At 35.5% G+C, this 19,801-nt stretch overlaps 2 protein-coding genes across 4 annotated transcripts; one reads left to right on the forward strand and one right to left on the reverse strand.

The window, feature by feature from the left end:
* Window positions 1–36: 36 nt before the first annotated feature.
* angptl5 (angiopoietin-like 5) lies at window positions 37–9,050 on the reverse strand. Of its 2 annotated transcripts, XM_051876858.1 has the most exons (8): window positions 8,493–9,050; window positions 5,693–5,864; window positions 5,423–5,526; window positions 5,250–5,343; window positions 5,060–5,164; window positions 4,814–4,933; window positions 4,554–4,739; window positions 37–1,942 (listed from the first exon to the last, which is right to left on the reverse strand). In XM_051876858.1, exons 1-8 carry the CDS (start codon window positions 8,538–8,540, stop codon window positions 1,623–1,625), a joined length of 1,149 nt encoding a protein of 382 aa, XP_051732818.1. In that variant the 5' UTR covers window positions 8,541–9,050; the 3' UTR covers window positions 37–1,622. The 2 variants fall into 2 exon arrangements, with proteins under 2 accessions (XP_051732818.1, XP_051732819.1); XM_051876859.1 differs by lacking the exons at window positions 5,423–5,526; window positions 5,693–5,864; window positions 8,493–9,050 and having other exon boundaries at window positions 4,814–5,164.
* Window positions 9,051–9,173: 123 nt separating this feature from the next.
* cfap300 (cilia and flagella associated protein 300) lies at window positions 9,174–16,536 on the forward strand. Of its 2 annotated transcripts, XM_051876866.1 has the most exons (8): window positions 9,234–9,374; window positions 10,432–10,572; window positions 12,464–12,545; window positions 13,399–13,471; window positions 13,573–13,730; window positions 13,845–14,017; window positions 14,127–14,193; window positions 14,298–16,536. In XM_051876866.1, the coding sequence occupies exons 1-8, from the start codon at window positions 9,310–9,312 to the stop codon at window positions 14,430–14,432; spliced, it is 894 nt and encodes a 297-aa protein (XP_051732826.1). In that variant the 5' UTR covers window positions 9,234–9,309; the 3' UTR covers window positions 14,433–16,536. The 2 variants fall into 2 exon arrangements, with proteins under 2 accessions (XP_051732827.1, XP_051732826.1); XM_051876867.1 differs by lacking the exon at window positions 10,432–10,572 and having other exon boundaries at window positions 9,174–9,374.
* Window positions 16,537–19,801: the final 3,265 nt, after the last annotated feature.

Below are 19,801 nucleotides of genomic sequence, written 5' to 3' on the forward strand. Positions count from 1 at the left end.
CATAAAACTGAGATTATACCACTGGAGTCACATGGATTACTTTAATGATCTCTTTACTTCCTTTCTGGGACTTGAAAATGGTAGTTGCATAGGCTGTCAATGAAGGGACAGAAAGCACTCAGATTTCATTAAAAATATCTTAATTTGTGTTCCGAAGATGAATGAAGGTCATACAGGTTTGGAAAGACATGAAGGTGAGTAATTAATGACAGAATTTTAAATTTTGGGTGAACCCTTTAAAATTAAACTTCCATCTTCATATAAATTATGTAAATGAAAAATGAAATGAAAATCACTAGTCTAACATACCTTATGTTTTTAAAATGTTTCACGCTCATATCATGGATATAAGTGAGGCAAAAAAAAAAGAAAAATGAATAGTTAGATGATGCCCCTGAATGTGTTCATGGTGACATTATAACGATAATGATTTCAGAATGAGCCATTTTTGCAGCTCATTTTCCATAAATGAGTGGATGGATCTGTGTAGAGTAGGGAAGAAGCTTTGCTTTCTAAACATGGGAAAGTTTTATGTCTGAGCAAGGACATTACTCTCTCACAGTGACTCCCACATAATAGGCCCAGTGCAAGGTCCTACTCATGAAATGCTTCAGCAGAACTGGACTTTCTGTTTAGTCTTTGGCAGGACAAAATTTGGCAGGATTCTTTGCTCTAAATAGACAGTACAGATGGTTTAACATATACACATGTAACGACTGACATATTTACCCAAGGACAGCGATGCTAATAGTGGCCCACACACTACGCAGCTTATTTTAAGCGTGTTAATTATCTCTGTCCTGCCAATGAATCAGGACAAACAACAGGCCACCCACGTCTAAGAGCGAGCTCTCATGACAGTCCATACCTTTAGGAACACATTAATTGTTCTTTGGGCTCTACTGTCTATTGAGTGCTTTTCATCACATCTAGAATTAATGTGTCCCAGTCAACCTGAATTCACCTGTTTTGTATGGAAACTTGTATCTACTGTATATCCAACAATGTGAATGTGTATCTTGCAGCTGCAACTGTTTCTGTAATTGCAACTTTAAATCTTACAGAGTGACTTTATATAAATGTGACTATATAGTAATTGTGACTTCATAACTCTCACAACTTTATATTTCACACTATCTTACAGTCACTTAATCACAATGTCTAATTGTTTTCAATAGAAATTGTAAAATAAAAAAATTATTTTATTTTATTTTATATTGCTTTATTTTAAACTTTATCTCAATTACCTTTTTATTCTTCGCTCTGAGGCAGAAGCAGGCTTTGAGTGTTTTGAATAAAATCTAATGTCTCATGCAAACTAAGTACAACAGTCAATTAAAAAAAAGTGCTTCTGGGAATTTCAAGTGTTGATAGTTTGACAGTTTCTTTCAGACTGAATTATTTGGTTTAATCTAGCAGTGTTCCATGTAAATAAAACTGTCTAGTAATAACACAATTCCCTTCATTCATAACAATGAAAAGATTAGTATGAATATTTTGGGCTGTGACCCAAGATTAAAAGGCACAGTGGACTAAATCACATGCCAAAAGTTTAATTCCCATTTGACTCCAAATGATATTTTGTTCCATTTTAACACATCATGTTCAGAATCTTCATGGATTTATTTTAAATTCGGGATCTCAACTCTCCTGATCTTCATAGTCACTGATTTGATGTTGACAAGCGTGCCATTTTTGGTCCAGGTGTCCCAGTGGATATGTGACTGGGTGGAGAGATCTTGGTCCAAAGGTGAGCCATTCAAATTTGCCTTGCCACACTGGTTAAACCACCATCCAGTGTTGTTCTGGTTCTCACTGCAGCTCTCAACAGCTTTATCAGCAAACGTGCAGAATGGAGAACAGCCGTCGTTGTCAACGTCAGAGGTACTGAAAGGGGCCGTATCTTGATTCTGCTCTTGGTCATACCCTCGAAAAGCATCACCTACAGAGAGAGAAAGAGAGACACATATTATTCCTTGAGCTGTTTTGAAAATCCTTAGGTTAGTTCATTAGTCAATAATTACTCATCCTCATGTGGACTTTTCATCTTTGGAATGCAAATGAAGTTCTTTTTGATGAAATCTAAAAGCTTTCTGTCCCTCCATAGACTGCTTACGCAATTGAAACTTTGGTGAAGCATCAAACTTTCAATTGCTTAGGCTGTCTATGGAGGGACAGAAAGCTCTCAGATTTCATCAAAAAGATCTTCATTTGTATTTCAAAGATGAACAAAAGTCCACATGAGGATGAGTAATTATTGACTAATGAACTAACCCTTTAAAAGGTCTTACGGGTTTGGAACGACATGAGGGTGAGTAATTAATGACAGAATTTTCATTTTAGGGTGAATTAAATTGCTTGTAAATCTCTCATTATGCTGTATTATCACCAAATATTAGATTCAATATTTTTGCCAACTTGTTTTTTTCAATTAGCACTGGTTTTGTATTTCTTTTTGGAACTGACTGATCATAGGCCTCATTGATTTGAGCTTGAAACAACAGTTCTCTAGTATAAAGAACCTTTTGGAATGGAATGGAAAGTTCCATGGATGTTATATGTTCTTCATGGAACCATCAATTCCCTAAGCACTTCCCCTCGGGGGAATACCTGCCACCATTTTGAAGTGCGTTCAACTTTGTCAAGTGGACGAGGGAAGTTAATTTGGACAGATACTCAACCCCTCCATTTTGTACCAAGCGAGCAAGTCTACTCATGTACACTTCAGGAAGATCCATGGACCACAACACAATTGTAACGTCACATTAGCAACTCACAGCACTCGCATTTATTTACCCACAAGTGTCAAGGGCTTAGGGTGTTCCATTTAAAACATATTTGTAAGGGTTCCACCAGTAGTAGGCACTTGTGCAACGTAAGCAATGACGTACAGTGCACAGCATAAATGAGTACACCCCCTCTGAAACTTCTGAAAGTCAGACATGTTAGGATTCTTTAGAAATACAATGTTCCAGCAAGTCTGCCTAATCAAATACCAAAGAAGCAAGTCAAAATCATTCAGAAAAATGAGATTTTCTTATCAAGGTGATAAGATGCTGTGTTGCAAAAATGAGTACACCCTCCTAAAAGTTACTAAATAAAACAAAATAAAAAATTTCTGGTGTAAGTTTAAGGCAATGTTTGATCAACTGGTAAGTATGTTGAACCAAAACATTTAAAGAGAAGTAATTTCTTGACAATTAAAAGTGTTATATAGCCCACTGAATCATTCTCAGACTTAATGCTGACAACAATGGAAGCACTTGGGAGAGAACTGTCAGGAGACTTATTTCTTAGCACAAAAGAGGACAGTGGGACAAGAGGATTACCAAATCATTGTTTTAAGTGTGAAAATATAGCAAAAATAACACAGAAATTCAAAAACAATGGACTTGTGACAAGGACCCTGAAATAATCAGTCCTTCATTTTAAGCTTTCGTTTAGTGATGAGTGATTTTTTGCTAGACAAAGAGCAGGAGAAACACCAAGCGAGTGTCTCAGAGCCAGCAAAAGCTATGAAAAGAGTGGCTGTTTATCTCACAGAGTAAGATGCACCCTGAAGAAATGACATGTATGGTTGTTGTTCTCACTGGAACTACGTACTGTAGCCAAATCACAATAAAGTCAGTTAGCCATTTCCAAAGCCCATATTTACTCTTGAGCACCTGTGGGGGATTCTGTAGAGACGAGTTGAGCAACACTCCCCATTAAAGATCAGGGCATTTAAGGAACTCATCATCCAGGAGTTAAACAGGACAGATGTGACAATTTGTCATGAACTTGTACACTCTGTGCCAAGAAGGGTCAGAGCAATATATTCAAAATTATGGAGGGCATACTAAGTACTAGAATATTATACATTTGTCGAATTAAATCTAGGGTGTACTCATTTCTGCAATCCTTAATTTAAACAAAATTGGCTAATTTACTTATTTTATGGCTATTAATGACATATATTTCTCAGCTTTTATTATGTATATGTTTAATACATTTTAGTTTTGCCAACTTTCCATGAATTGTATTAGTGATCATAAAGAAAATACATCTTTTGTATTTGTTCAGAGGGGGTGTACTCATTTATATGGACTTAAACGCAGAAATAGAACAAAGCTAAAAGGAAAAAAGAATACAAAACCCTGTCCTAATGTAAATAAAACAAGTTAATAAAAAGACTGAATCCAATGTATGGCAATAACAAAGCATAATGAGAGATTTATAAGCATTTTTAGGAGCACCACAAATGTAACAAAAAACACTAAAATTATATATATATATATATATATATATATATATATACCCTGTGTAAGCAAAGTCTGCAATTTTTAGTCCAATGCAATAACATTAACATTTTCATGGAAAAGAAATTCCTTTCCAGGTTAAAATGACTGGAACACAAGAGGGTTAACATGGATTCAGTAAGTTTCCAGACTGTGCAACTCATTAAATTGGTCTTCTGCAAGCCCAGACGGAATTTGTGGACATTATTTGCATTTCCCGTGCTAAATTTGAAGGGAAAAACAGTGTTATGGGAATAATATTTGGCATTGGCTGACCTGCACTGCCAGCATATCTGCCAAGGTGTATTGCAAAGAATTTGGTTTCGTCTTCGAGCCAGAAATTGTCATATGAAGCATAGGCCGTGGAATCATCTTGAGAAACCAGGGACACGTGCAGCTGGAAACGTGTGTTCCTCTGACTCACAATATTGAAGATCTTCCTCAAACCCAACCAGTGTTCACCTTCAGAGACATATAGATAAAGTCAATGCATGTTAATTAATTCATTGATTTACAAATTAACTGACTTATTGTACCTGGTAAGTGTCCAAATCCGTCCAAGTACTGTGACCACATTCGTTTAAAGTCAGTGAGACCATCAGTCCGTCTCTGTATTACTGTCCATCCGCCTTCCATGTAATCCATCTCACAGAACACCTGTTAGACAGCCAATTGAAGACACTTAATTCATCACGTGTAAACCTAAAACCATGTTTGATTTGCTATTAGATTAAAATAACTGTGGTTGGAAATTTTTAAACAAAACTAAAAGGAGGTACTTTCCTCAAATGAAACATCTGTGTTTTCTGGCTGAATGATATAAATTCCACTAGGGATTTTTGGAGAAACGACACCTAGTGTCTCTTTGATATCACTACAGTCTTTTCCTGTGGAATGAAAAGGAATCCACTATGAGGATGTGTAGATGATAAATATTTTGCAGAAACTTTGAAAGCATGTTAATCATCTTACCGTGGGACTCCATGGGCTTCACGGAAAAGATGTCACTGTTGCTTCTCTGCACATCTGAACTGAGTGTGTTTACTTTGGCCATAAGCTCCATTATCTAAAATAGAAATCAAAGCAACATGTTTAAGAATGCAGAAGAGGATATGCGGTTTAAAAGTTTAGAAATTCTAGAATACCTGACTTGAGAGAAATTCCAAAGCCTTTTGCTGTTCATCAATGAGATCTCTGATCAGCTTCCTAGTGTTTCTTGTATATGACACCATGGTATGCTGGAGATTAACTAAAATACACAAACTGCATAAAACTCTCTGCCACTATGAGTTGTGAAGCAAAGTAGTAAATAGAAAATGAGAAATCAAAAGGCTTACAAAGCAGGATTAAATGAAAAGAGTGTGAAATATTTCACTGTATGCACAATTAAAAAAAAAAAAAGATGAAACACCTACTGCACAAGGAATGTTTTTCATCACGCATTAGCTTTGCAGTCATTTCACATGGCATAGTGCACTTGTCTTTGCCTGCATCTCTGTGATAATATTCTTTTTGACCTTGAAGAGAGATGTACTCAGTCTCCTCAGTTAATATAACAGGTTCATTGCGATGAGTATGGCTACTATTCTGTTAAGACAAGCAAAATATATCACACATTATTACACATTCACAAGATGAGTTGCATCATACAAAACATTAATTTGCGATGTTAATAATTAAATATTAATATATAATTAATTAAATTAATTAATTAAATATATAATAAAAAAATATTTGTTAAAGTATTAATAATTTATTATTGCATGAAACATGAAATTTAATTATTTACCCTTTACCAGTTATTGTAACCCTTACAAAAAAGTATACTTCAAGTTAACTTTAAGTAATGCTTAAGTATATTTTAAGTATACTTTATGTAGTAAGTATACTAATATCAATGTAATAGTAATATACTATTTCAATACTGCGTGGGACTAAATTGGCCCACGTTTTATTATGTAAAATATACGTTTAAGTGTACTTTAAGTGTAACAGTAGTAATCTTTAAGTGCACAACTAGTTCACAACTACATTTCTCATTTGTACTGCATCCGTACTACAAGTGAACTTATAAGTATACTAGTAGTTTACTATTTTAATACTTGTAGCACATTTTTAGTATATGAAAGTTAGTGGTTAAGATCCGTAGCCTACGGACCAAGCCCCACGGTTCGGGACGCATGTGATTCGCGGATCAATTGCAAGTTTAACCGCAATAGAGTGAAAGGTTATCATTTGCACGTGTTTTGTCTTGCTAGTTTACACATTAAATAGATATAAAACCATTCCAGCGCTAGAAGAGGCAAAAGAGGATTTAATTCGGTATCGCACGCCACGCTGTTATCGGTGCACACAGACGCACATACATTAATACAAGGCTCGCGCGCACACACACACAGAGCTCGCAAACTCCAAATTGATTTCTCTTTCGCGTCCTCAATGCAATTGGATGGACACATACACGCATTATGTCAGTCAAAATACCCCTCTCGGCAAGTATTCTCGTAAACACATTCGGTTATGTCTTAATTGAACGAGGTGAGAATTCGGATGTGTATCTATCGGATGTGTGAGTGCATGGGGTCCTATTCTTAAAGTGACAGCAACCTATAAATACCTGCTGTTGTCTATCATGTAAATCAAACAACATAACACAACTTTAACAAAGATTAATCTATATTAAATTTATACAGTGAACAGTGTCATTTTACATTTAATTATTACATTTATGTACACGAAAATTAATACTACAGTTAGACCTTATACTTTATTTGTAACTTTATGTTGTATTATCTATGCTTGTAATTGGTGTACAGTATTTGTTCTTTTTACAGTCTGTTCACTTGCCTTTAATAATGTATTAGTTAGGCTAGTAGTTTCTGCTGTGGTATCGGAGTAGTTAAAGTGGGCTAAGTAATAAATGCAAAGTTACCCCCTACCCCCCATTTTTTTTTTTTTTTTTTGTGCTGATCCGAAAAATTATTCGATCCGTGACTTAATAACCGTGATATGATCCGAACCGTGAGTTTTGTGATCCGTTGAACCACTAGGCTAATGAAAGTACACTTGAAGTGTACTCTCAGTAAACTACTAGTTTAGTAGTTTTATACTGCACTTTAAGTTTTCTTTAAGTATACTACTATGTTCCATATTTAGGTAGGCTATTCTTTTTTATACTTGAAATATAGGCCTACCTTTAACTGTACTTTAACTCTTTCTATTTTAAAAACATTTTAGCTTCGTTTCATTAAAAAAGTAACATTTTAAACAAAAAGCTGAGAAAATCGCATTTTTGTCAAAGACTACATTCGGACCAGATTCAGAACGATGATCAAAACACAGATGGAGTAGATCGCATCCATCAACACCCCCAAAGCTTCACAGTCATTTCCTCTTCATGGGTTCGACAATTCATTCAGTAACGTTCCTATGGTAACGTTAGGCAGTTTTGATTTATATGTTGTTTCATTTTTGATGATTTCATTGTTTTACATTTGCGTAAGCAATCTTCTATCAATTGTTTCCGCTTCTTCTTCACCTGTGTTTTAATCAGGAGATTCTGTAGTGGAAGATGCATAATAGCGCCCCCTACCGTATAACAATGAAAACATGGATAGCCGGAAAATTCAGTAAGTAGCAGGGAAAGTGTAAAGTAGATTTAAAGTAAATTCCTATGTAGACTAGACTAGTGGTCTAGCCTACAGAAACATTCAGATACTCAGAATTAGCAATATCTGTTTTCCTTATAAATCAATATTTTCAAACAATGTAAGTTTATAAGACAGTATGTAAAACTAGCCTAGTGAAAAAGTAGGCTATTTAATAGGCTACTCAATCAAAAGAGTAAACACAACTACAAGCCAAGTATACTTAGAATACTTATTTATACTTTTAAGTATATCTTGATCAAAAGATTGAGTACATGTGTAGTTCAAATATACTTTGACCTTTCTGTCTGTCTAAGTCAAGTATACTTTCTTATTTTTTAGTTTAAAAGAAATATATTAATTGCACACTTGAATAAACTTCTTTTTCATAAGGGAAGTACCATATGTTGTCTTAACAATGTTCATGCTATACATTAGAATATTAATGCATTCTAGCAAATATTACAAGTATCCCATTTAATAACAATGTAAATAAACACTTTAAGATTTAAAGATAATATTCTACACTAATTACAGCTGACAGAAAGGAAAGGTTTCCAACACTCACTTCAGTTGATGAAGCAAGAAGATTCAGAAATAAAATAATCCAGATCATTTTGGTCTTTGTGGCAGTTCCACATGTGAAAATGTGAAGATGTGCACTTTTCAGTGAGATGGCAGTTGTCTCCAGTGTTGTCCTGTGGGCTGGACTGCCTTTTTTACTTCGGACAAATCCTCACAAAAAAGACGAACAACTGTTCTCACCTCAACAAAAAGTGTCCAGACCAATTCTGTTTTATTTCTAAAGTACTGTTGCTTTATTGCACTTTGACAACATCCTGTATTGACTATGAAAACCAGATGCTGAAATGTGACACTTTCTGTTGAGGGAATCAGCAGGACCCAGAGCAGCATACGCAAATGCATTCCTTCCAGAAACACTGTGAGATCCTGGACATGACAGAATGAAAACACAAAATAGCCTTTTTTTCTTTATAATGGGGCATTTGTTGTATCTTCCAAACTAATTTGTGCTGTGACTCCTGTAGCTCAACTGGAAAGGATGGCACTAGCAAAGTCAAGGCAATGGGTTAGATTACTCTTGGCATCTATGCAGAAATTCTTGGTCATTGTCAGAAGGGTTTGTGTCCTTCAGTGCCCTTCAGGGAACACATCTGTTGGGCATTAGACAGTTCTGTTTATGCAACATACTGTAGACCTAAGCACTGGATGTCTAAAACCCCTATGTGGCTGTTAACTCTTTCCCCGCCAAACACAGAATTTTCCATTATTTATAAGAAAAAGCTTCCCTGCCAAACACGGAATTTTCCGGGTTTCCATGTTTTCACTGTTATACACTCGGGGCGCTATTACGCATCATCTGAATGAGTACAGAATCTCCCGAACGAAAGCACAGACGAGGAAGGCGCAGAAACGATCGATCTCATATGTAAGCACATGCATATGAAAATAATGCGAACATCAACAATAACAACAACATATAAATGAAAACTGCCTAATGTTACTGAGTGAAATGTCGATCCAGGAAGCAGGACTGTGCAATCTTTGGGGTGTTGATGGAAGCGATCTTTGATCATCATACTGAATATGATTCAGATGTAGTGTTTGATAAAAACGCGATTTTCTCAGCTTTTTGCTTAAAATGTTGCTTTAAAAAAAAAAAAAAAAAAAAAAAAAAAAGAAACTACCAATATTCAGGTGTGGATAAAAAAAAAGAATGGTTAAAGTTAGAATAAAACGTTTGTTGTTCAAAAGTAGAGACTCTTCTTTATTTTGATGTATTGCATTTTCAGATATGATCATACAACAAAATATTCTGGGGGCAATGAAAATGTAGTAAAAATGATCAAAAACGCTGGCGCTGGCTGGCAACTTTTTTTCAAAAACGCTAGCGCGGAAAGAGTTAAAGTCATTTAGAATAAGTTTAGCTATTGCATAGATAAAAAGATTTTCATTAAAACCCGGCGGCTGAGTGTTTATGTTCATGTTAAATCCTAATATAGCCTCTATAATAAATAACAAAAGAATACTGGGGCTAGTTGTCACACTTACTCCAGTGAATATTTCTCAGGATGCTTTTAGTAGGTTACTGAAAGGCAAAAATATAGGCTATCTGTCTACAAAGTCTACAAAATTAAATTACTTTTTTTTTATTGCTGATCAAGAACATGAACATACAGTTATAACATAGATTATGCAGAACAAATAATCACCACGTAAAAATAAATAAATAAGAGGGCCGTTTTTATTACAGTTTTATTACAAACATTTTTACATGAAAAGCAGAGCAAATTGTTGGCTAAACGTTTAGCTTCTTATTCGGCGAGACTGAAATCAAGTACAATTTTCCAGTTCTTTTTTTTAAATAGAGAATACAAGACAAGTTTACAGTTTGAAAGTTTGCATTTGGGTAGGAAAATCATTAAATTATTAAGACATCTGACGACATTTACGACATCAAACGGGCGTCATTTCGCATTTTTTAGTTGTCATGGTAACCAGTGGACAACAGGCAGCATGGCGGAGGAGAAACTTTCATTCGAACAAGCGTTCACCTTCAATCAGCTTTCCACCAAAAAGTTTACGTTTCAGCAAGATCCTGAGATATCAAGACTCCTGATGAAATGGTAAGAATATCCTCTGTAGGTACAATTTCACTGAATTCACTGACAGCGGTGAGGAACAACCCAGCTAACAGAATTTTGTTATAAGAACGTTCTCTAAATATTCAGTGTTGGTTCTGGGAACGTAAACGTCCAGTTTTCTTGACGTTAGAGGAACGTATAAGGTATAATGTTCCTCAAACGTTCTTTCAACTTAATTTTGATTTAAAATTCAACATTCTAGGAACGTTGATTTGTAACATTACAAGAACATAAAAATGTACAGTTTCCTTAATGTTAGTAGAATGTTATTTAAAGGTTAGTATGATGTTCCTGAAACATTCTTTCAATCATTCAAACACCTGCTGTGAACAAGCATTGAAAGAAAGAGAAATAGGAACACAAACTACAGCTTTCTTCAGCCACTTCTGCATTGATAAAGTAAACAGTAAAAGCAGTAAAACAGTAAAGCAGTAAAACTCCATGCAGAGAGACTCCCAATGTCGGTCCAGGAAGGAGGGTATCATTAAGGCTTCGACCTTGGTATTGAAAGGAGCAGTTGAAGACCAAACGACTCGTTATGGCTCACTAAGTGGTGTGGTATGTACCACGACTCATCTGTGGCTGAGGCCTCACTTGGGTCAATCTTCTTGACCGCCCCCGTCTCCACCAACTTCCGAATTGCTGTGCTGTACTCATCGGCTCGTAGGGGGTCCCGGGCCAAGCGTCTCTCTAGATTTCTGAGGCCAGGTAAGACGGCTTCCTTGGGAGCTCTGAGCGGGGGAATGTCTTGCTTCCTTAGCAGAGGTGTGGCATATCAGAGAATGCCTGCGACCGGTACATGCCTCGTTTTGGCCTCCAGAAGCTCCAGCGCTTCCTTATCCTGCTTTGATCTCATAACCAATTTGCTGTTCTGGTATGGCAGTAGGTCCATTTTGCGTCGGTTTGGTGTGTCAGGGCAACTTTGGACACAGACGCTGCCGACGTGAGCCAACCCCGCAGTCTGCTTTCATCGCCACTAGTTCCTCAGCGTCGGCTTGGTGTGTTCCAGGCTTAAGAGAGCTGTGCATAAACAGATGCCCACGAACCTCACACAACGTTGTAAAGAAGAGTGGGCAAAAATTCCTCCACAACGATTTGAGAGACTGATAAAGTCATACAGAAAATTATTATTTCAAGTTATTGCTGCTAAAGGTGGTTCAACAAGCAATTAAATCATAGGGTGTACTTAATTTGTCACACATGGCTTATCCATTTTGGCTTTATTTTCGTTAAATAAATAATGACAGTGTAATATGTAATGTGTTGTTGTTCATCTGAGGTTGTGTTTACCTAATTTTAAGACCTTCTAAAGACCAGATGATTTTTTATTATGTCCTGATACATAAAACCATAGAATTCAAAAGGGTGAATTCACATGACTGCATTTTTTTTTTAGCATTATTCACTTTTTAGTCTGTATAATATGTTTAAAAAACACATAAGATATTCCAAAATCAGCCCTCATAAAATCTAGCAGCAAACTCAAATGAACAGATGTAGGTGTAAAGCTGTTTGCATTTTGACCTTCTGCATGTCAAGCGTTGGGTTTTTATGAAAATGTCACTAGATATTTCTAGGTAGTTTCCAATTGAGAAGTTCATTGTTTACTAAAGTTATATGGTACTGAAGCTTAAAAAGTTTAAAGTATTTTAAAAATTAATTTAAAGTAATTTAATAAGCTTCTTTTAGAATATATCTTTTGGGAAATGCAATAATACAGTAAAATTACAAAAAAAAATATCCAGTAAAAATTTCATAAAATTTTTCTTGTATCAAAAATTGGTTAATTACCCATTGTAAAAGAAGATTTTTAGTCAGCTTGAGCTGTGCAATATTTCCAATGTTTGTAATTATATTTCCATTTGCCTTTTAGGTCCATGTTGGGTCGAATTACCACCCAGGCCTTCAATTTTGACCAATCTTTCCAGCCTTATAGGAGCAATGACTTTGCCTGGGTAAATATTCACACATTAATTTCATCTTGCACACAGCAACATTAAATAGTATATGATAATATACAGTGCTCAGGGTAAATGAGTACACCCCCTTTGAAAAGTAACATTTTAAACAATATCTCAATGAACACAAAAACAATTTCCAAAATGTTGACAAGACTAAGTTTTATATAACAGCTGTTTAAATTATAACATGAAAGTAAGGTTAACAAGCTAGATCAGCAAGAAGAAGGCTACAAGAAGATCAGCAAAGCTTTACTTATCAGTCAGAATATTGTAACAAAAATTTAAAAAAGATGGAACTGCAACCATCTCACAGAGACGTCCAGGTCATCCATGGAAGTTAACACCACGACAGGAGCGTCTTCTGATGAGAAGGGTTGAAGGAAATCGGCATGCAAGTTCACTGCAGTTATCTAAAGAAGTAGAAAGCCAAACTGGGGTGGCTATTTCCCGTGACGCAATACAGCGTACACCGCAGAGGAATGGCATGCATGGGTGCCGTCCACAAAAGAAGCCTCTCCTAAAGCCCAGGCACAAAAAAGCCCACCTAGAGTTTGCCAGGGCCCATGCTGACAAAGATGAAGACTACTGGGACTCTATACTCTGGAGTGATGAGACCAAGATAAACTCATTTTTGCATCACCCTAATTTGAGTAAAACTGAAAATTTTGTTCTCTAAGTTATATTATTAACCTTACTTTCATGTTATAAGTTAAACAGATGTTACATTAAACTTAGTCTTGTCAACATTTTGGAAATGGTTTTTGTGTTCATTGAGATATTGTTTAAAATGTTACTTTTCAATGGGGGTGTACTCATTTACGCTGAGCACTGTATATATATTTTTCAGAATTTCTTTCAAGATCCGTGCGTGAAGAACAATTTAAAGGTACTTGATTCCTCTGGATCATGGACACTGCTGGGTATGTTAATGTCAAAATGATAAGGCATATTGTATTCATTCACAATGTTTTATATTATCTCCTTTCATATAGGCTGATAATGGCTTTTTGCCCATCCACAGGTAGAGACATCACACATGTAAATGTTGAAGTTGTTCCATGCACAAAAGTGTCAGTGGACATATTCGATCCAATTTACTCAAATGGAATTTTGCGTCCCTCCGGCCACATTGTCAAATGTTACCATGAAGTATGCCCTGACTTTGATGAGTTAAGGATGGTATGGATTATTTTATCATTTAGCCTAACATTGATGCTCTCAAACATATCTGAATTTTATATCTAAATGTTTGTTTGAACTTTGATCTCCTTTGTTTGACATGCTTCCTGACAGCTTTTGCTTGAAGAAGACTCTGACAATTATCATATAATCAGTCCAAGTGATCGGCAGGAATTTTTGTTCAGACTGTTCAAGCATATGGTCTTAGGTGGTGAACTGTGCCAATATGAGGATGTCATTGAACCTTACACTGAGACAGTAAAATTGATGTACAAAGACTTGGTCAGGTGAGAATTTTTATGTTGCATTCTTATATTTCACATTTCACCATGCACAATACCTGATCAATTGTATGGTAGTCATATGATAAACACCCGATTCACGTGTCTTCCACAGCGTTCAGAAGGATCCACATACAAAAGAGATCAGTGTGGTCACAACAATCTTGAAAGTTTCTGCTCACGTATGTACCTTAACTGACCTCTTCTGCACCATTGTCCTTAAAGGTGCACTCAGGATTTTTTTCCTTATTAAATATATGTTAACATTGCTATTTTTGTTTATTAGGATCACGGTGGACTGTGCTACCCATGTGCAACAGACAATGAGCAGACATTTGCTTACCTCTGTATTGACCCATTTAAAAGACATGTGTATGTTTTGTACCATTCATTTGGTATAGGGGACTTTTCAGGAAACTAAGTGCTCTTGATCTAGGTCTACATAAAAACACTGAGATATTATTTTTAAGAAGTTATTAATTTCTTAAATAATAATAATGAATAATTTAATATTTTTAATTGTTCATCCTACAAATATTGTCCTCATTTGTAAAACTAAAAGTTAATCAATCAAAAACCACAGCCACTCAGAACAAGTGTGGGCAGGCTCTCGAGGCATTTGCACGGCAATTGCAAGGAAATGGATGACCATATTCACAAATATTACACAATTTAAACATTATTAAAAATACACACTGAGATACTGATACAGTCTTTATCATAGAATACACTTGTTTTGTTCACAGTTTGAACATTCTTGCTTCCATTTGTTTAATTTCAAGATCTGAGGTTAATTATCCATTGTTGCTTACAAAGCTGGGAGCATTAAATGATATTCAAAGTCACATTACATGCTTTTAAAATTAAATAAAGCACATAAACATTACCTGAGATTACCATTGCCATGCTTTGTGTTGTTGCTCCAGCCGCGACTTTGCAAAAAAATAGAAACCGTTTCTAAAATAGAATCGTCGCGTCACCATTGCAGCTGGTTAGGACAACTGGTAACTTAAACACATCTGATTGGTCATTATTTTCAACAGAACTCCCTGTGATTGGCTACAATACTTAATGCTGCAAAATTACGTTGTGAATAGACACGTTGGCAGCGCCATTGATCTTACATGACACAAATATAACAACCAGATCGCTTTAATTTACTTACTTTTCTGTTTTAACAATACAAATTATATGTTACACATAGTAATATAACTCCGTTAATCCTGCATGCAACGAATTAAATTATTTAAATTGCGTTGACTTAAATTGACTAGGCAGCCAAAGTATGGCAGTTGCCATGCCCTGCCATACTCAATTGATGCCCCTGCAACTGCAACTAAGATCCCAAATGTAGCTAACACCAGGCCTCTGGTTATAGGACACATGAAAAATTATAAGGTTTATGACCTAAAGGAATTTTAGAGAGAGGTCTGACTCTCACTTAATTCTCATTGAAAAGGATAAATAGACCTTTTAATCCTATATATTCTATACATAACCACTTGAGAAATGTATAAACGTATCCAATTTTCATTCCCTATTTGTCAATTTACATTTTGCTAAGTCTGTGACACATTAGTATTATAAGAATCTTAAAGGTTTATCTCTCAAACACCCAATCAAATTACATATTCAAGTTCCCTGCTAGAACACAAAGGATCGTAAAGTTTCCCTCCAAAGGAACAACTTCTTATTGGCCCACACACCTCCAGAGGGTGTGACATCTTCACGCTTTAAAAATCGCTGATCACAAGATCACGCCGGTTCCGTTTTCTGAGAAATTCTGATATGAAGATGATGCTAAACTAGAAGTCTAAGGAACCCTAAATTTGTGCCAGGAATTGGCCTTGTCTTTCCATTCACTCAAGATCCTCTGACTCAAACTGGTTCTCTCTCTGGAGCCTCAACAAATTGCATCAGGACAGTTTAATTCAAATGGGTGAGACATGCAAGTATCAAATTTATTCTCATTATTTTATACATTAAGGCCCTGGTTTCACAGACAGGGCTTAGACTAAGCCAGGATTAGGCCTTAGTTCAATTAGGGCATTTAAGTAGCTTTTAGAAATGTGACATAGAAAAAAAAACATTACTGGTGTGCATCTTGAGACAAAACAATGGCACTGACATATTTTATATGTTAGTGCAAGTTCCTTTCAGTTAAAACAGCTCAAACATGCATCTAAGTCTGGGACTAGATGTAAACCTTGTCTATGAAACCAGAAGGGTGTGTAAAGAAGGGTGTGTTAGAACTAAACTGATGGTTTGATCAAGGCTGTTCCTGAATTTCAAACAATGCAATAACATCTTGATTCCTGTATTCTGCTTCAGCACTTTTTCCCTTGGTAAACTGTATGCATGTATTTGTGTGTATGTTAGAGTAGTTTAAGTGTTTAGTCTAAAGTCTTGTTCATGATGTGTTACAAAAAGTACATTTATCACAAACAGTATGAATAGATCTCATAACTCTCATATTGTTACAATAATGTAGCAAATTCTGTAAAAAAATAAAAAATTTGAATGCAGTTTTAGGCTTGACACATTGGGACCCAGTTTCACAGACAGGGCTTAGATTAAGCCAGGATTAGGCTTTAGTTCAATTAGGGCATTTAAGTAACTTTTATAAATGTTCACTAGAAAAAGACTGCTGTGCATCTTGAGACAAATCAGTCTGACATATTTTAAGAAATGTCGGTGCAAGTTGCTTTCATTTAAAACAGCTTAAACATGCATTTTAGTCTGGGACTAGCTTAAGTCTTGTCTGTGAAACCGGGGGTGGAAGTGCTGAGTTTATTTCAAGTGGTTATTTTAAAATGTCTGCCACTTATGTGATACATAAAAGTTCCTTTATATATTATGTATCTAACACTGTGAGTAATGGTGGTGTCCCCACACTACACGATACATTTACACTGAAATTTCCTTATAACTTGAAGTTTGGTTTTCAGCAGAAAAAAAAGATAATGCATTGTTGCACATGTTCAGACAGGCCCATGTATATGAGGTATTTGAGGTATAAGTAAATTTTATATTATTTTATTTGTTTATTTTCTGTGTTTGTTTAATTATTATTCTAAATGTTTCTGTTAAATTGTTTTATTATTATTTTAATAGGCTATTTGTTTTAAGAGTCTGTTGGCGTCTGTCGGAGCTTGTTTTCCCTGCTTGAACATGGTGAATCAATGCTGATTTAGAATGTCTGAGAAGTGACATGGTGTAATTTGTTGATTGCATCTGCCTGTGCAGTTTGAATCGAGTGCAATCCCTGCGTGCAGGGTTGCCAGGTCCCAGAAAAATTTCCAGCCCAAAGCTTACTCAAAACCCACCCAAAAGGAATGAAAAGTAGCCTAGCTCGTTTCCCCCTTCCCCATCTACTCATAGCTGACATTATTCTCAGCATAATGCCATTAGTAAACTATTTTTTATTTATTCTGTTTTAAATTTTATTTTGATAATTTTAGCTAGACTTGTTTATATGTAACATATGCACATTATTTTATCTGTATTTTATTCCTCTTCATTCACTACATTTTAATTTTTCTTGTAGACTATACCCTTTCTTTGTTTTTAATTTTCAGCATTTTTCAATATAAATTTTGAAATTAGGGCTGGGCAATATGACCAGAAATATTATGACAATATTATTTTTCCATATTATATTTTCACGATATTAATTTACCATTAATGGGGAAGGATATGCTCTCCACATGTTTGTTAGACCTTGAGAATGAAGGTAAACATAACTTGTTTGTTCACAATTAAACTGCATTAAGCCACCTTTTAATTTAAGGCCCCATTAAATCTAATTTATTTTTCCTTTGTTTTATGTCTTGATACAAATTTGCCATCAACAATAGTGTTTAATGAAATTAATTAATAAAACTTTAAAAATTAATTATCAATTAATCAATCTTAAATGAAAATATAACAATTTACAACAAAACGTTGCATTTTTATTTTTTGTCAAATAAGATGCTACATGACAAAACTGTTTGATATTAAAATATGGATGAAAAATATCTTGGTTGTATGATATTCCTTACAAACAATGGTAATATTATTATTATTTTGAGCAGTACATTTTACTATATCATAGTAATAAATTTCTGTTAAAATTTCTTCCAAGTTAAAGCAAACTTTTATTTTGGCGGTTTGTCATAAAGTTTTTTCCAAATGAAACAGTGAAAATCTCTGAAGTGCCTCGGAGCAGTTCTGGAGGTAAAGTTAATGTGTTCATGTCCTCATATATTGAGAAGACATTTTTTGCGGCCGCAGTACAAAAAAACCGCAAGTCGCGCTTTTCCCGCAACTGCATTTTCAAAATAGCCCAGTTTTGCGGGAAACGCGCTGCACTGGCAACTATGACTTTTCGGAAAGTCCCCAGAATTTCTTTACCACTGCAGAGTCTATGACGGCCAGCTCCGCCTCTCTGGACGTCCATGGGTGTTAGAGTAGGATTAGAGTGTGATTGTACATTGCTCCTCCTTTACATTTTCGCAACTGCTCATTCAAATTCTACAGAAATTCTACTGAATTCTCTATTCATGATGACTAGAGCAAGACTTCGCTGTTGATTCTTCTGCCTTTGGTTTTCTCTGGTAAGTAAAGAACAGACAACGATTCAATTATTCTAACTAGGAGGCACTGTTTAGTGATGTTCTGCGCTCAAATGTTAGACCATACCATATACCACCCTGATTATGATTGTGGGAGTGGGAAATAGGATTGTATGTAATTAGTCTATTACAAATCAAGAAATATCTTGGGAAATTATTTCAGTTATTGTATGTTTTATTTATTTTCAACCCTGTTCTTTATTTGGTGATTCTTTCTGAAAGTGGGTTGTGATTATTTAAAAACACTGACAATAAGTTATTATATATGAATAATTCACACAATAATATTCTGTCATTATTTAGTCAACTCATGTCGTTCTATATTCCGTATAATGAAAATAGATTTACTACAGTATAGTGATCCAATTTTAAGCTCCAAAAGAACAAAAAAATGCACAAGACTGAAAATTTATAGTTGTTACTCACTAAAAATGTTCTCCTTCACCACAGAAGCTTATAAATTTCTGTTCTTCACACTTGGAATATAGCACACAAATCACAGGGACCACATTAATGGTGCTTTAGTACTTTTTTGACCTTGAGAACTCGTGGTCACTGCTTCCAGTGAATGGAAAATAGCATCGACTGAACTCTCTCTCTCTCACACACACACACACACACACACACACACACACACACACACACACACACACACACACACACACACACACACACTCCTTCCAAAAATGAAGAAATAGAACATCACATTATGTGCAGAAACCTGAAGATTACTTCACCCCACAATAAAATAAAGTACCAGTTTAAGAAATATCTGTAACACTTTAAATTCGTGACGGTTACTATGCAACTGTGACGTCACTTCCGCCTTCATTCGCTATACAGAACAGAAGAAAGGACATTTTGTGGTGTTGAACAAAATCCGTTTTTGTTCTTATCATCGGTGAGTTGGTGTTTTTGTTAACTCTTCGTTGGCCAAAATCAAGATTTGAATACCTTAGTAGTGTTGTAGGTGTTGTTTATGGCCTTTACATAGAAAACTGGTTGAGTGTTACACCCGAAGTCTTCGAGAAAATGGCAGCGGAACAGACGACTGTATGCTGTTTCCGTGGCTGGATTTCACCGTGTTTACCACCTGGGTCAGAAACGCGTGATCTGTTCGTAAGGAATGAGTCACATTAAGTTATTTCCTTTTCGACTTGAGTCGAATCTCTCC

The sequence above is a fragment of the Ctenopharyngodon idella genome, chromosome 21, assembly GCF_019924925.1.
Source record: "Ctenopharyngodon idella isolate HZGC_01 chromosome 21, HZGC01, whole genome shotgun sequence".
NCBI classification, from domain to species: domain Eukaryota; kingdom Metazoa; phylum Chordata; class Actinopteri; order Cypriniformes; family Xenocyprididae; genus Ctenopharyngodon; species Ctenopharyngodon idella.